The sequence below is a fragment of the Varanus komodoensis genome, unplaced genomic scaffold (genome assembly GCF_004798865.1).
Source record: "Varanus komodoensis strain SLA01 unplaced genomic scaffold, ASM479886v1 scaffold25, whole genome shotgun sequence".
In the NCBI taxonomy this organism is placed as follows: Eukaryota; Metazoa; Chordata; class Lepidosauria; order Squamata; family Varanidae; genus Varanus; species Varanus komodoensis.
Genome location: NW_025335661.1, coordinates 11,918,361 through 11,931,903, shown reverse-complemented (window position 1 = coordinate 11,931,903; position 13,543 = coordinate 11,918,361). Strand labels below are relative to the sequence as shown.

Below are 13,543 nucleotides of genomic sequence, written 5' to 3'. Positions count from 1 at the left end.
ATATATATGAGGAGCGAGCGAGCAAGAGAGAGAGAAAGAGCGACCCGCTTTTAGCATTATTAACCCACTAGGAACGCTCATGTTCATTTTTTAAAAAATTATTATTGTGTGGTTTTTTTTAAGCCTCCACGTAGTTGTGAGATTGTGGTGTGCACATTCACAGATTCCTTGAGCTCGTCCCTCGAGGTTCGGCGACTCAGTCAGAGTTCCTGCTCTTTATATTTTGATCCAGAGGGCAAGGCGGTGATTTGGGAATAAATGATGTCGTGGTGTTGAGACGTAATTTCGGCTACGAGGACGTGGTCCGGAGGAAAGAGCCCGAACAACCCCAGTTGCGGCTCCAGGACGCCTTCCCTTCTCCCCTTGCCTGGGCGATCGCCACGAAATGCTCTAAAAAGCAACCGGGCGAAGCAGGCATCCTGGATAAAATTACTAAGACGGTGGGTCCGACGAGGAGCCCCGGCACAGGAGGCGGGCTGAGGCAGTCCCGAGCGCCGGCGCTTGGCAGGCAGGGCTCACCGGGGACCGCTGGCAGCCAGACTGACCCGAGCGAGCCTTGCTCTGCAGCTGCGGCGACAAGGCTCGGAGACAGGACCCGGTCTCCCATCGAGGCCTAAGGACAGAGTTATTTGGGGCCTGGCTGGGTACTCGTAAGCCTGGGGGGAAAGGACTGCGATAAGCTTATCGGCAGCAAAAGCGATGTGACTGTGGGGGCGAGGCTGTGGGGACAGCGATGGGAAGAGGGAGGGAGGGAGGGAGGGAGGGACGGGCCACGGAGGTCCCTGCGTCCTGGGAAGCCACGCCGAGTCTTTCTGGCCCCGCCGTGGGGGGAGAGGAGAGCCCGTCGGTTTGGTTGTCCTCGGGGGAAAAAACTTCTCGAGGAGGCGGGTAGATGCCGTCGCCCTACGGAGCCTCCCCCACCTTTTTTAAAAAATAGATTGTATCTCCCTAGATGGCTTCCTTCCGTCCAGGTTTATAAACCTTCCATACCTGGTCTTATTTACACCGCCGAGGTCTGAAAACAAACAGTGCATATTCCCCTACCAAACTATTTTGGGAGCCACGCCAGCGGTTTCCCGATGATTTAGGCTCTGTGTGGTTACCTTCTCTAGACAGTTTAGGAAGTGCTGAGAGTTATAAATATTCAACAGCACGTGGAAGTTGTGCCCCCAGCGTGGGGAAAGCGCATGCGCGGCGAGTCGACCTCGCCTGCCGAGCGCTGTGTGTGCACGTAGGAGAGCAGCCCGTTCCGTGCGCGGCGCTGGAAAACTCCTGCAGGAGCCCCTGGCAGCCCCGAGGCAGCCGGCCCGCCCGGGGAAGTTGTGCACAACGCAGGGCTGTCTCCCACGGACGGCTCTCCCCAGCAAACAGCCAAGCGGCGCACCTCACCCTTCTCCAGATTCCCAGATTCATTTTTTGTGAATGAGACCGTATCGAAAGAGGCTGCTTGTGTTTTAATACGATTTTTACAAAATATATTATTGCTTGTTTTTTTCTTCCTCTGTCTTTAAATGTTATAGCGTAAGATCTCTTTCTGTCTCTCCCACACAAACACACAAGAGCACACGTGGCAGAGAGGGATTGAACCGAACTTAGTGGCATGTAATAAAAATTGTTATACGGTTTTGCCAGAAAATGGAAGGGAAAAAGACATCCATAAAGATAAGCCTTCACAGGTGTGTATGTGTGCATGTGCATTTTGTGTATTCCTGCGTTGCTTCATATACATTGAAACAATTATGTAATACACGTGGCAACGCTAAGCACATTTAAGTGATTGTAATAAAGATGAGGTGAACACTTGCATAACGCTCCCATTGAAATAAATGTGGCTGGAAAGCATGCAATTTTGCTGGACCAATCGTATCCTTTCTATGTATTTTAGAAGCGTGCGTGTGTGTGTGTGTGTGTGTGTGCGCGCACACACACACACACACACACACACACTGTTTCAAAGTGTGAATCCTGACTCTGTCACACACGGGTGTGTCTGTACATAGAAACATACACAGTGACTCAGCCAAGATGTTAATTCATGTATACAATTATGATTTTAACATTATCATAGGGGATTCTGTATGAATAGTAGTTAAGCTGATTTATTATTCTTCAAAAAATCTGTCTCCAATGGGGGTGTCATCGGGAAACTTCATGCTATTTTATACTATCATTCTAAAGCTGAAATAAATGTTACCAATTGATGACAGCTTCCAGCTGCATGGTAAAAATAGCCCTCTGGTTTCGCATGATCGTGTTTCTTGTTAATCAAGGATGAAGCAGACCTGACTTACAGAACCCAGGAGGAAAAAGGAGTGTTTAAGATTGATTCAGGGCATGATCCTATAGAAATTTAGGCCATAGAAGGCCTGTAATTCCCAGCATGTTCCAGCAACTATGCTTGCTGGGGCATGCTGGGAAATGTAGGCCTTTTTCTACCTAAAGTTGCATAAGATCATGGCCTCAATCACATATAAGGTTAGAACAGACTTTAAAAACTTGTGTGCAGCTACATGTGTAAACCTGCACATATTTCTATTTATATGTAGAGACACCTGCATGCGGACATATGCACATATGCGTGCATAGGTGTACACATACCTACATATTATTTCTCATATGCAATTAATAGATATCATTTTTTATAATTTATTTTATTATTTGAGTATCTTTTGGATTCTATACATGCATATATGCTATTCAATTAACAATAAGCTTAACTCTAGGGAGTACATGGCAAGTAGGGAGTAAGACTGAATAGGGAGTAAGACTGAAAAGAATGAGCTAGCAAGTGGAACGGAGAGCAAAAGGGGAGGAAGAGGGAGCAGAGACATGAGAGAGAGAGAGACTGGGTGCTATGGGAAAGCACAAATTATCAAAATGAAAACCAAATAAAAAGGCTTTGAAAAATGTTGTGAATCCAACAAGAATTAGCATACGTATGTAATATAGACAATATATTTACAGTTAACTCACATCATGCATCTATTAGGTACAGATAGGTATTGGGTGTATTTTAAGCCCAAATAGAGTCATTTTACGTATAACTGGAGCAGCATAAACACAAGGTAGTACTGGAAATCAATGTAAAGAATCACACAAATGCATAAAGTAGCTTGTCACAATTTCTGAGTGAGGAAAACGTTGGCCTCTGCCTACGTAAAATAATAAATAAAAAACCCCACACAATTTCCATTCCATTCACAAATGGTTGTCAGAGGCACTTGTATGAGCTACTATAACTGTCAGTGTGCTCAATGGCTTTGTAGTTTTATCTTGCTACTGTCTGGAAAATGCTAAAGTGTCCTCTTTTTGTAGCCGTCTTAACTCTTCCTGACTAGTAAATGGCTCAGGATCTTGCATTCTTACTGCATTTGCTCAGGTGAGGGCTATTAAAGAAGGCCTACGTACACAGGAAGAAATACACACGTACACATGAAGAAGTACAGTAGTATTGCCGTATACAAGTGAATGGTTTGCAAACATGTGTGCGTGCGCACGCACACACGAAGTAGAAATGATTAAGGAAGGTCTCTAGTTTTCTGTTACTGGATTCATTAAAATACAACTGTATCTTCCTTTCTGCAAATTACAACAACAACGTTCCACTGCCAGAAATCCAATCTAGATTTTAGGATAAGGCTTTATTTTGGATGGGAGACACAATTTGACTTTATAAAATTAGTGTTTATATACTGCTTTTATTTTATTTTATTTTATTTTATTTTTATTTTTCCATATCCCTCTTCACTTTCAGCCCTCACATTGTAGGCCAGAGTACCTTACTATTTGTTCCTTCTTCAAGCGTTTCATATACTCCAGTCCTAAATAGTTCCATGGATATAAGTTGTGTTAAATTTAGTGACAAAATCAATGGAAATTTCAGTAAGATTTTTCTGAAAATCAATAATTCAAAATGGAATTTCATTTTCAGATAATTCCAATGGAATGACAGTGGGAAATCAATATTACACATTATTTAGGATTGGGATATACACTTTCTTGTTTTTTGTTTTCTTTTTAACAGAGAAAAGTTTTGTTTGTTTTTTGTTTGTAAAAAATATTATTGTAACACATGCAGGTGTTTGACTGTTCTTGATGAGAATGCAACATCTGAAACTTCTAAAATTCTAGGTCATGTTAGTCATCCTGTATCATTTATTTCAAATATAACTAATTCCAGAAGGCTGATTTTCAGACAAATCTTACCTGTGTTTACCAAGAAGTACACCAGATTGATTTCAGTGATGTTACTTGCTCGTATTACTGGTGTCACAAGTCATAACCCACTACTAAGTACAGAGGTTGAATAATAGCATTGTAGCAAACACAATTTGTTGTCTTCGTGAGAGTATGAAGATATAAACTGCTCCTGACTTCTATTATTAAAAAAAATCTTTCAACAGTCCAGTCCTGTGCCCAGTTACTCATAAGTAAGTTCCACTAAGTTCAATGGCTGTTACTCCCATGTAAGTGTGCAGTCAAAGAAGTCTATCCGTTCTCTGTGAATCTGTGTAAAATCCATGGAAACATGGTCATCCACAGACTTTGAACAATATTTGGGGTGGTCTTCAAAGGCTCCATATTGGCCTGAAGATTTTTTTTAATCCTTTGTAAAGTGATGGAGAGTATGAGAATAAGGCAGCAGCAAAACCATCTGAGCTTCGGCCCCAGCAATCCAAACGCACGCCCTGCACGCCCACGTGTGAGCTTCTGCATTGTCTGTCTGAGGTTTCTGCTAAATAGGCTCTAACAATTCATATTTCTCAACCAGCATTCACATCTTTCCAAACCTAATAGCCCATGAAGAAAAGTAGGGAAAATACATCTCGAGAAGACATTAAAAGTAACCATGCAATGATAGACTGCACATAAGTTTAAAAGGCCATTTAATGCAACCCCTCTCTTTAATAGCATCCTTGTCAAGTCTTTTTAAATATAATGGTCTTCGCCAGGTATTGATTTCTTCAATCAAGGCAGCGTTAGGGTTAATTAAGCATTCTTACAAGAAACCACAATACCTCCCTCTACCCCCCCCTCCACACACACACACAAGTATAAAAACCTGTTCAAATCTAGACAAAGAGACTGCAATATAAGAAATTAGCCTTTAAAAATAGCACAGGTCCTTGAATTCCGTAGTTGGATATGCATGGCAAACTGTGTTGACAAATGTGGTATTAGGCATGGTCTTAAAAAATAATAGCATAACTTTTCACATAAGTAGAACTTAGTGTTAAAGATGTTCAAAACCTACTTGCGCAATGTTCAGTATCCAAGTAAGTTCTTCAGACAAAGCAGTGTTTACCTAGTAAATCACTACTGGAGACTTTAAAAACTCAAATCCCCACGGCTATAATGTGTATCCTTTAAGATACAGCCAGATGTCATACACTGAACTGATGTTTCTTTGAATTATGCTGGGTGGGGGAGTAAGGGAAATACATAACCTAGCTCCTATTTTTCTCTATGTACATCCTATTTACATTTGAGCTTGAATACAAATTTGCGGAGACTGCTACATTTCAGCCAAGGCTTACGATCTGGAGACAATTCAACTTTGTCAGCTTATTATATTTCTCGAGGGTTTCATGAGTAGCCAATGTGTCTTTCAGCTGTAGATGCTCCCAGTTGTACTTTGCTTCTACGGTTCTCTCGAACTTCTTTCAGTATCTCTAGGCCCTGCAAGGGGGCGCTCTTTCCACCAAAGGAGCCAAGAAATGAATTTCTCATCAGAATAACATTTTCCAGAAAGTGAAGTTCTTTTATAAAATAAAATAAAATAAAACCAGCTCTATCACATTTTACCACTTCTTTGCAACTGAAGAAGTCTATATAAAAATACCAATAATCTCACTGCAGTTCCACACTGCTATAAATCAAGTCAGGCCTACCTAGACTAAACTGAAACACCCAAGATAAGATTAAAACACAGTCTCTCCCTCACTCAGGACTGATCACAAAAATTCTGCAAATAATGATTATATTCCAGTACATTAATATTCCAGTGCATTAATAGCGAAATGCTTTAACAATTGAGGCATGTTGATGAATCCAAAGCACAGACCTTTTTCCATCTCCAGATCCTCCTTGCTCTTGGTGTTAGGGCTGAGTCACTGAACTTCTGAGTATCTAGCCATCTATCCACATATATAGTTTTAAATAATTTGTTACAATGCCATCCTGGCCTATGAAAAGGTTAGCAGGTGCAATTCACTCAGTGACATAATATCCCAAACCCAGAGAGCTTTAGCCAAGCTCATGAGCTGTGTTGTCTGTTGATATGTTGTCTGCTTAATGGGGCGATCATGCAAGCTACACCAAGGAACAAAGCCTACGGTTCCTACAAGCGTCGCTAAGTTAACGGAAGCACCACAGCTTGCAAATCTATCAAACTAAACTGCAAGAAAGACAATCTGATTTAGAGAAAAAGGCGTTCTGCCACAGTCATTAAGCACAAGTAATTTAGATTTTTAAAAAATATATATTGTCTTCTCATTTACAAATTTACTGTATCACCGCCAGCCAATGGAACGAATTTCTTAAGTAAATGGGGGGAAAACAAAAGAGATAATCAAACTACATAAACTCCCTCCCACCCTTCCTGGGTTGGTTCATTTTTGCTGTTGTTATTGTTGTAAGGAACTATTAACAGTGGCAAAATTATGGGGGGGAAATCACACATCTAAGACAGAATGTGATTGAATTAATTCAACTCCAGGTCTGAAGAAATATAAGGTAGTGGTGTCATTTTAGGGGTTAGAAATGGGGAAGGGCAGAGAAGGCACTGCAAGGAATGCATATGACTCCACTTGTGACAGCATATTATTTAAAATAAATTATAGCTAAAACCTCTCCAGTTGTAAAATCTTCTCATATAAGTTATTTCAACAATTCCTATATGTAGCAAATGGTACATCCCTTTTACAATATTCTGACAGGGCATGCCTTATCATCTTTCTTCTTTCTCCACTGTAAACATGCATGAACCATACGCAATCTATTGATAATTATGGTTATTATTATTATTGGTGCTATTCTATGTTTTCAGTGGTCATTTAAATTACATTGTAACTAAAAACTTTTGTTTCATAGATGTTGATATAAATACCAATTACACACTTCCCTAATGCCAGCAGGGACATGTGCATTTATCACATTTATATCAACATTACTGTTCTGGTGATGACATAATGGGAGAACAGAGGAGACAAGAAGTGGGGGAGGGGAAGACCCTTATCCAGACTGGAGTTTAAGGTCCTAAAAACTAGCTAAGTTCCAGTAGCAGGCTAAGTCAATAAGGATTCCTACCACAGATGATGGGATTTCAGAATCTTTAATAATGTACGAAATGTTACCAAACAGTTCTGTAAACTAAATTGTACATACCAATTTTTCTAGCCATAAATATTGAATATCTGTAACATGTATAACCGGACCTTTACATGCGGATAAATATGGAAATTAGGAAATATATACAGTATGTGGTTGTATTTGCAAAAGCAATGGACAGGTTATAGTTTATAGCTTTTTTTTTCTTTTTTTTAATATCACTTTACATAAACAAATGTAACAGTTTGACACGCAGATCCAGGCTTGCACTATACGAATTTCTTGACAGGACGTGTAACAACATTTTACTGCACTACTTAGACTGGACTTTGGGACGAAATGTTTGCACTTTATACAAAATAAAAAGCACATTAATACCAATAATATTCTGTTAGGTCGACGTTTAGACTGTAATAATACAAAGTAATTCACATTTTGGTACACATTTACTAGAACATCCTTGCCATTCAGTACAAATAATTGATTTGCTACCTCCTCCCTCCTTCCCCCCTTCAACCTCCTCCCGGTTCCCCACCCCCTCCCCTATTCCCCACCCCCCACATATATGCAAAGACCACAATTCCACATATCCCCTTATTCAACTTGTGGTATAACTATTTACATAATCAAACAGTACATTGTAAGCTAGTCTTTCTGTATTTACAGAAAACAACAAGGCCCCTGCCCAAAGAGACATGCAGTTTGAGAACTCCAGCCAGTGGTTCCATTTAAAAGCCCTGCACGTTGGCGAGATGGCCCGGAAACCCTGCTCTTCTCGTGCATGCTACAAAACCCTCTGCTTTCCAAGGCTTTGCCCCAAACATGACAAAACAAGAGAAATTCAGAAAGAGAGAGAGAAAGAGAGAGAATGCTTGATTTGACTCAGTCCTGGGTCTATGGGCAGCATTTAAAAAAAAGAAGGAGAACCTAACAAAACACACACCAAAAAAGTCGATTCAAAGTGTTCATTATTTTTGGAGTCTTTTAAATAGGTTGGATTTGCGGTTTGTTTGTTTGTTTGTTTGTTTGTTTAAACGTACCATTCGTTAAAATTTGACGTGAGCGTGCTGTGGCTGGATGTGTGATGGACTGCTGAAGATGAAGGGGATAAGGAGCTTGTGGTCTGGTTTTCTGTGGATGGAGAAACAATTGTTGGGGGGGTTGAAGATTCATAGCCCGAACTGGCAGCGGGAGAAGGCTGGGACCCCTGGGAAGAGGATTCGTGGACCTAGAAAACAGAGAAATGAATAACAAAGGGCAGTGCTTGAAGTACGTGCGCCCGCGTGTACACAGATATGTGTCTCTCTGGGTGGACAGACACACACACACACACCTGGCTAGATAGAGACTGGTAAATACACGCGTTTGATCCGCAGAAGTGCTGCCTCCCAGTTAGTTGCCCCGACTGCTAAACGCCTGAGCTCAGCTCCGAGACTGAACTCCCAACGCCAGGGAGGGAAGGCAGGTGGGGAGGGGGGGCGAGGGAGAGAGAGGAGGCGTGAAGTTTGAAATACCGCTTTGCTTATCAGGACGGTGGCGTCTCTTAGAGAAACATCGAGCGCTCAACTAACAGCCGAGATAGGCTCTTCTCGGCTAATTTCAGCGAACTGCCACACAAGATAAATACGACCCGGGGATACACAAAAGAAGAGCGATCTGCCAGCGCAGGCTGGAACAAGAACGCAGAATTTCTATGCCTGCCTGTGTCCTCGCAGGCTCCCCATCGAGCCTTTTCTTTAAATTCTTCCCCTGAAGCAATGCGTAGCCCCAGAGTAGCCCAAACTGGGGTCCCATTGTGAGACAATTTGCAGCGTAAAGAGCTGAAATCTCGGACGTCCAGAAAGGGCCTTTGAGCAACGCAAGCGTTTCTCCCTCCCCAAGTCCTTTCTGGAGTGGCAATACCATACTGGCCAGTCCTCCAGTCCCCTGTCTGGAACGGCGAGTCACTTCTGTTTATCAGAAATAAACGTATGCCTCTCTCCCTCCTCTTTCCCCCCATTCTCTTCTCCTCTCCCCTCCCCCCACTCCCAAGTAAATAGTGGTGTGTTATCAAACTCGATGGCGGAACAGGAGATGTGAAGGCCAGCCGGGCCAAGAAGCTTCCAATGAAAGGAGACACTCAGAAAAAGCTGAGCCTGCCATTTACCTTCATGTGTTTTCGGAGCGAGCTCGGGTGAGTGTAGGACTTATCACACATTTTGCAAAGATAAGGTTTGTCTGAAGTGTGGACGTGCATGTGCTTTTTGCGATCACTGCTGTTGGCGAAGCGCCTGTCACAACCCTCGAATTCACACTTAAAAGGTTTTTCTCCTATTGCAAAAAGAAAGTCATCCCAATTAGAAATTTGGCACCCATATTTTAGTATATTGAGCAACACCCCAGACCTTTCTGCTTCAACTTTACTACATATAAATGTGGGGGGGGGGGGGAAACAATCTGGTTATTTCTCCACTACCTTTCTTGCCTTCTTTTTTCTTGTGCTCGTTAGATTTAGCATCAAACTCTTACATTTAATTAGAATATGAAGGCCTGGCAAGCGTACATTTGCAGCCCAGGACAGGCGAAGTTCCTTGCCACTTCTGGGGCCGAATCTTGCATGGTTTTACCCTGCTTAACATGCATAATTCATTTAATCTTCTACAACTGTACAGTTGTTAAATTTCCAGGGCATTACACCAGTGTGAACTTCTCAAATCATAATACTGTCTGTTTCAGATTCTTAGATAAACAAACAATAATTTAAAAGAGAAAGTAGGCAGGAAGCAAAAGGAAAAGAACACTAGAGAAATAAGAGCAGGGAGCTGATGATTTACAGGAGATTTCAGTGATCCCAACTTCTACATTACCATGTAATAATAGATAAACCCGCTTGGCTCAGATTACTTACAATTGTTCCACATAATTAAATATTTACAGAAGGGAAAAATTGATAGCAAGGAATAGGCTTAGCTAGCCATATATTTAGCAGGATTTCTCACTGTAAGGCAGTTAGTACCCTCGACCAACAATTAATTAAAACCAATAAATTTTACAATTCACACTGCTGCCATTTCTTCCTCTCTTCCCTACCCCACCTCCCTTCTTTCTACACCATTATCTTCGCGTGGATGTTTTCTAATTCCCCTTCCCTTTCCTTATTTCCATAAAAAATTCGAAATCAACAATGTTTGCGTTTGCGGGACAGTGAATCCCCAAACTGAACCGAATCAGGTCCTGTGTTCAGATACATTTTGACGCCTAGCTGCAGCAGCGAGGCTTCTCCCCCCCCCCCCCCCCGGCCAGCCCTCACTTTGCTTTGCGCTGCCTCCTTTTGGGAAGAACTATCTGAAGGCGGCGCGGCGGGCAGGGCGCCTCGATCTCGCGCGGGCTGTCGACTTACCTGTGTGCGTCCTTTTGTGGATTTTGAGATTCTCCGACCGAGCAAAGACTTTCCCGCATCCCGGGAAAGGGCAGGGGAAGGGCTTCTCGCCCGTGTGGACGCGGATGTGGTTGACCAGTTTGTATTTGGCCTTGAAAGGCTTCCCTTCCCTGGGACACTCTTCCCAGAAGCAGATGTGGTTGGACTGCTCGGGCCCCCCGACGTGCTCCACCGTGACGTGAGTCACCAGCTCGTGCATGGTGCTGAAAGTTTTGTTGCAGGACTTCTTGGGGTTGGCCAGCTGCTCCGGCTCGATCCACTTGCAGATGAGCTCCTGCTTGATGGGCTGCCGCATGTAGCGGAAGAAGGCGCCCGCCCCGTGGTGGGCTGCCATGTTCATGTTCATGTGGCCGTAGCCGTGCAGCTGGGGCGAGGCGTAGTGCTCGGAGCGCGGGCTCGTCACCTGCCCGTACTGCTCGGGGCGCCCGTACATGTCTCCGGAGAAGCCCAGCCGCATCTGCCCGTTGACCACGTTGGGCGACGCGTGGCCGGCCGCCTGCTCGTGGAGGCCCGGGAAGAGGAGGTGGCCGGCCGCCTCGCCGTGCCCGTGCGGCGCGCCGAAGCTGCCCGCGGCCGAGGCGAAGAGGCTGTGCTGCGCGCTGGCCGCCGCCGCCGCCTCGCCGAAGCCGCGGTTGCGGAAGAGGAAGTCCCGCGTGGAGTTGAAGGCGGCCGCGCTGGAGTAGGAGCCGACGTGGCCCGGGTGGTGGTGGTGGTGCCCCAGCGCCGCCGCGGCCGCGTAGCCCGGGGCCTGCGAGGTGAAGGCGGTCTGGCCGGCCGAGGCCAGCTCGTGGCTGCTGGGGTTGAGCTTGAAGGCGCCCATGCCGGCGTCGGCGAACGGGTTGATGCCCAGCCCCACCTCGCGCTCCGTCACATCGCCCGCCGAGTGGTGGCGAGAGGAGCCGAAGGTCGTCACTCCGATGGCGGGGTACTGCGGTCCGGCATCCAGGAGCATCTTCTCGCGCGTCGCTGGCAGCCGCGGCGGCCGCCGCCCGGCAAAAGTGGCGGATCGGGCGGGAAAGAAGAGCGGCGGGAGCGGGGAGGCAGAGGGGAAGGGAAGCGAGCGCCGAGCGCGGGGTCAGCGCCAGCCGCCGCCGACAGACCGACGAGGAAGAGCCGCCGCCGCCGCCGCCGCCGCTGCAAGCAGCCTCCCTCTCGCCTTCTCTTGCAAAAGTCCGCGCGACGATCACCACTAAAGCGACCACATTAGGAACTCCCCCTTCGGCATCCGCGCACCAAAATCGCACGCGCGCACACACACACGCGCGCGCACACACACGCACGCACGCACGCACACACACCGGAGGAGAGGGTGGGCGAAGGGGGTTGAGGGGGGAGCGGGGGAAGAAAGCTAGAAGCTGCAAAAATTGGAGAATAAGGATAAAAGAGACATCGGCGCGCGCACAAAAAAGCCCGACCTCCCCCCTGTCTTGCCTCTCGGACTGCACTTTTCGGGGGGCTGCGGCGGGGAGGAGGGAGAGAATTCAAAAGACCCCGCTCACGAATAACAATACTGAAGAGAGAGGAGGAAGCAGGCGCAGCCGCGGGGAAAATCAAAGCAAAAAAATAAACTTCCTTCAGTCCTTCCTTCCTTCCTTCCTTCCTTTCTTTTAAGAAGCTAGCGGAATGGAACGAACTAGCGAGCAATTTTCTCTTCTCTTCCAGCTCTTCCACTCTTTTTCCCCCTTCCGTCTCTTTTTCCCCTCCTTTGGCTGTTTTTCCCCCTTCACTCTCCTTTTTTCCCCCTGCTTTGTTTAAAAAAAAAAAAAAACGGCGCAAATCATGCACAATATTGTCTTTTGCGGTTTATCTTCCTGGGGAGAAACTTTCACCTCCTCAGCCGGGCGGTGAACGCGAGACTGATAGCGGCAATCATTCCTGCAGATAAATGAATTGAAAGGACGACACCGTCCCCCCCTTGATGAATGGGAGAAGGGGGCGGAGCGACGTGCCAGGCGACGTCGCCGCTCATTGGCGCCCGGCGGCTCCCACTTTCGCCTGCGACTCCCTCCTTCCTCTCCAACTAAGGGCGCGCAAAGCCTCTCTCCGCTCCTGATTGGCCCGCGCCGCTCATCAATCCCAGGTATTGTGAAGCGCATTGACATCGCTTTTGACAAACAGGCTGGTCCAGGAGTAACAACTTTTTATATACATAAACATATAAAATATGTACTTTTTCGGCTCGAAAATATTCCAGAGGCCTCTTTTCGATAGCTCTTTTGCGGAGACTGGGAAAGACAGAGATGCTATTCCTGCCCTGTGTTTTGCTGCTTTCTTTTGATGCTGGTGATGGGCTCCCTGCGATCAAGACCTTTGAACAGCACTGAACAACTTTTTAAGGGGCTTGACCAAGGAAGTCCTTTTGTGACTTGCTCCTTTCCAATTTGCGATTCCTCCTTGTTTGCTCTTGGAGGATCGCCAAAACTCTTATGCTGATTCCATTAGATCTTGCATTAAAGCTGCAGGCGTGATTTCTGTGGGAAAGCGACTGTAACGTTTCATCACTTTTTGTTTTTCTGAAAAAAAAATGTAGAACCCATCAAAAGGCAGGTGGGTCAGAGCGCTTAACTTTCTGCTTTTTGTGTGTGTGGTGCTGTTGTTGTCTCTCCTTCAACCCTCACGTTGTTTCCTGTTTTCTTTTTCTTTAATACGCGATTTCTTTAATTCAGGTAAAAAAAGTCTGTAAATTTTCCCAAAGTTGCTTTTGTCTCTTCTATACTGCATGGAGTTCTCGGATCCTGGGGTTTTATAATGTATTTGAAATCCTCGCTAGATGGGAGCAATATAAATTTTCTGACG

General features: G+C 45.3%; 1 protein-coding gene across 1 annotated transcript; it reads right to left on the bottom strand.

The window, feature by feature from the left end:
• Positions 1 to 8,359: 8,359 nt before the first annotated feature.
• On the bottom strand, positions 8,360 to 11,699 carry ZIC1 (Zic family member 1). The gene is made up of 3 exons (XM_044432942.1): positions 10,709 to 11,699; positions 9,476 to 9,639; positions 8,360 to 8,557 (listed from the first exon to the last, which is right to left on the bottom strand). Exons 1-3 carry the CDS (start codon positions 11,697 to 11,699, stop codon positions 8,360 to 8,362), a joined length of 1,353 nt encoding a protein of 450 aa, XP_044288877.1.
• Positions 11,700 to 13,543: the final 1,844 nt, after the last annotated feature.

What these genes read in the sequence shown, in the direction of transcription:
- ZIC1 (XM_044432942.1), bottom strand. Translation starts at nt 11,699, where the DNA reads ATGCTCCTGGATGCCGGACCGCAGTACCCCGCCATCGGAGTGACGACC. An exon ending in CCACAAAAGGACGCACACAG is followed by an intron (nt 9,640 to 10,708) that starts GTAAGTCGACAG and finishes TTTTTGCAATAG; the next exon opens with GAGAAAAACCTTTTAAGTGT. An exon ending in CGCTCCGAAAACACATGAAG is followed by an intron (nt 8,558 to 9,475) that starts GTAAATGGCAGG and finishes TCTGTTTTCTAG; the next exon opens with GTCCACGAATCCTCTTCCCA.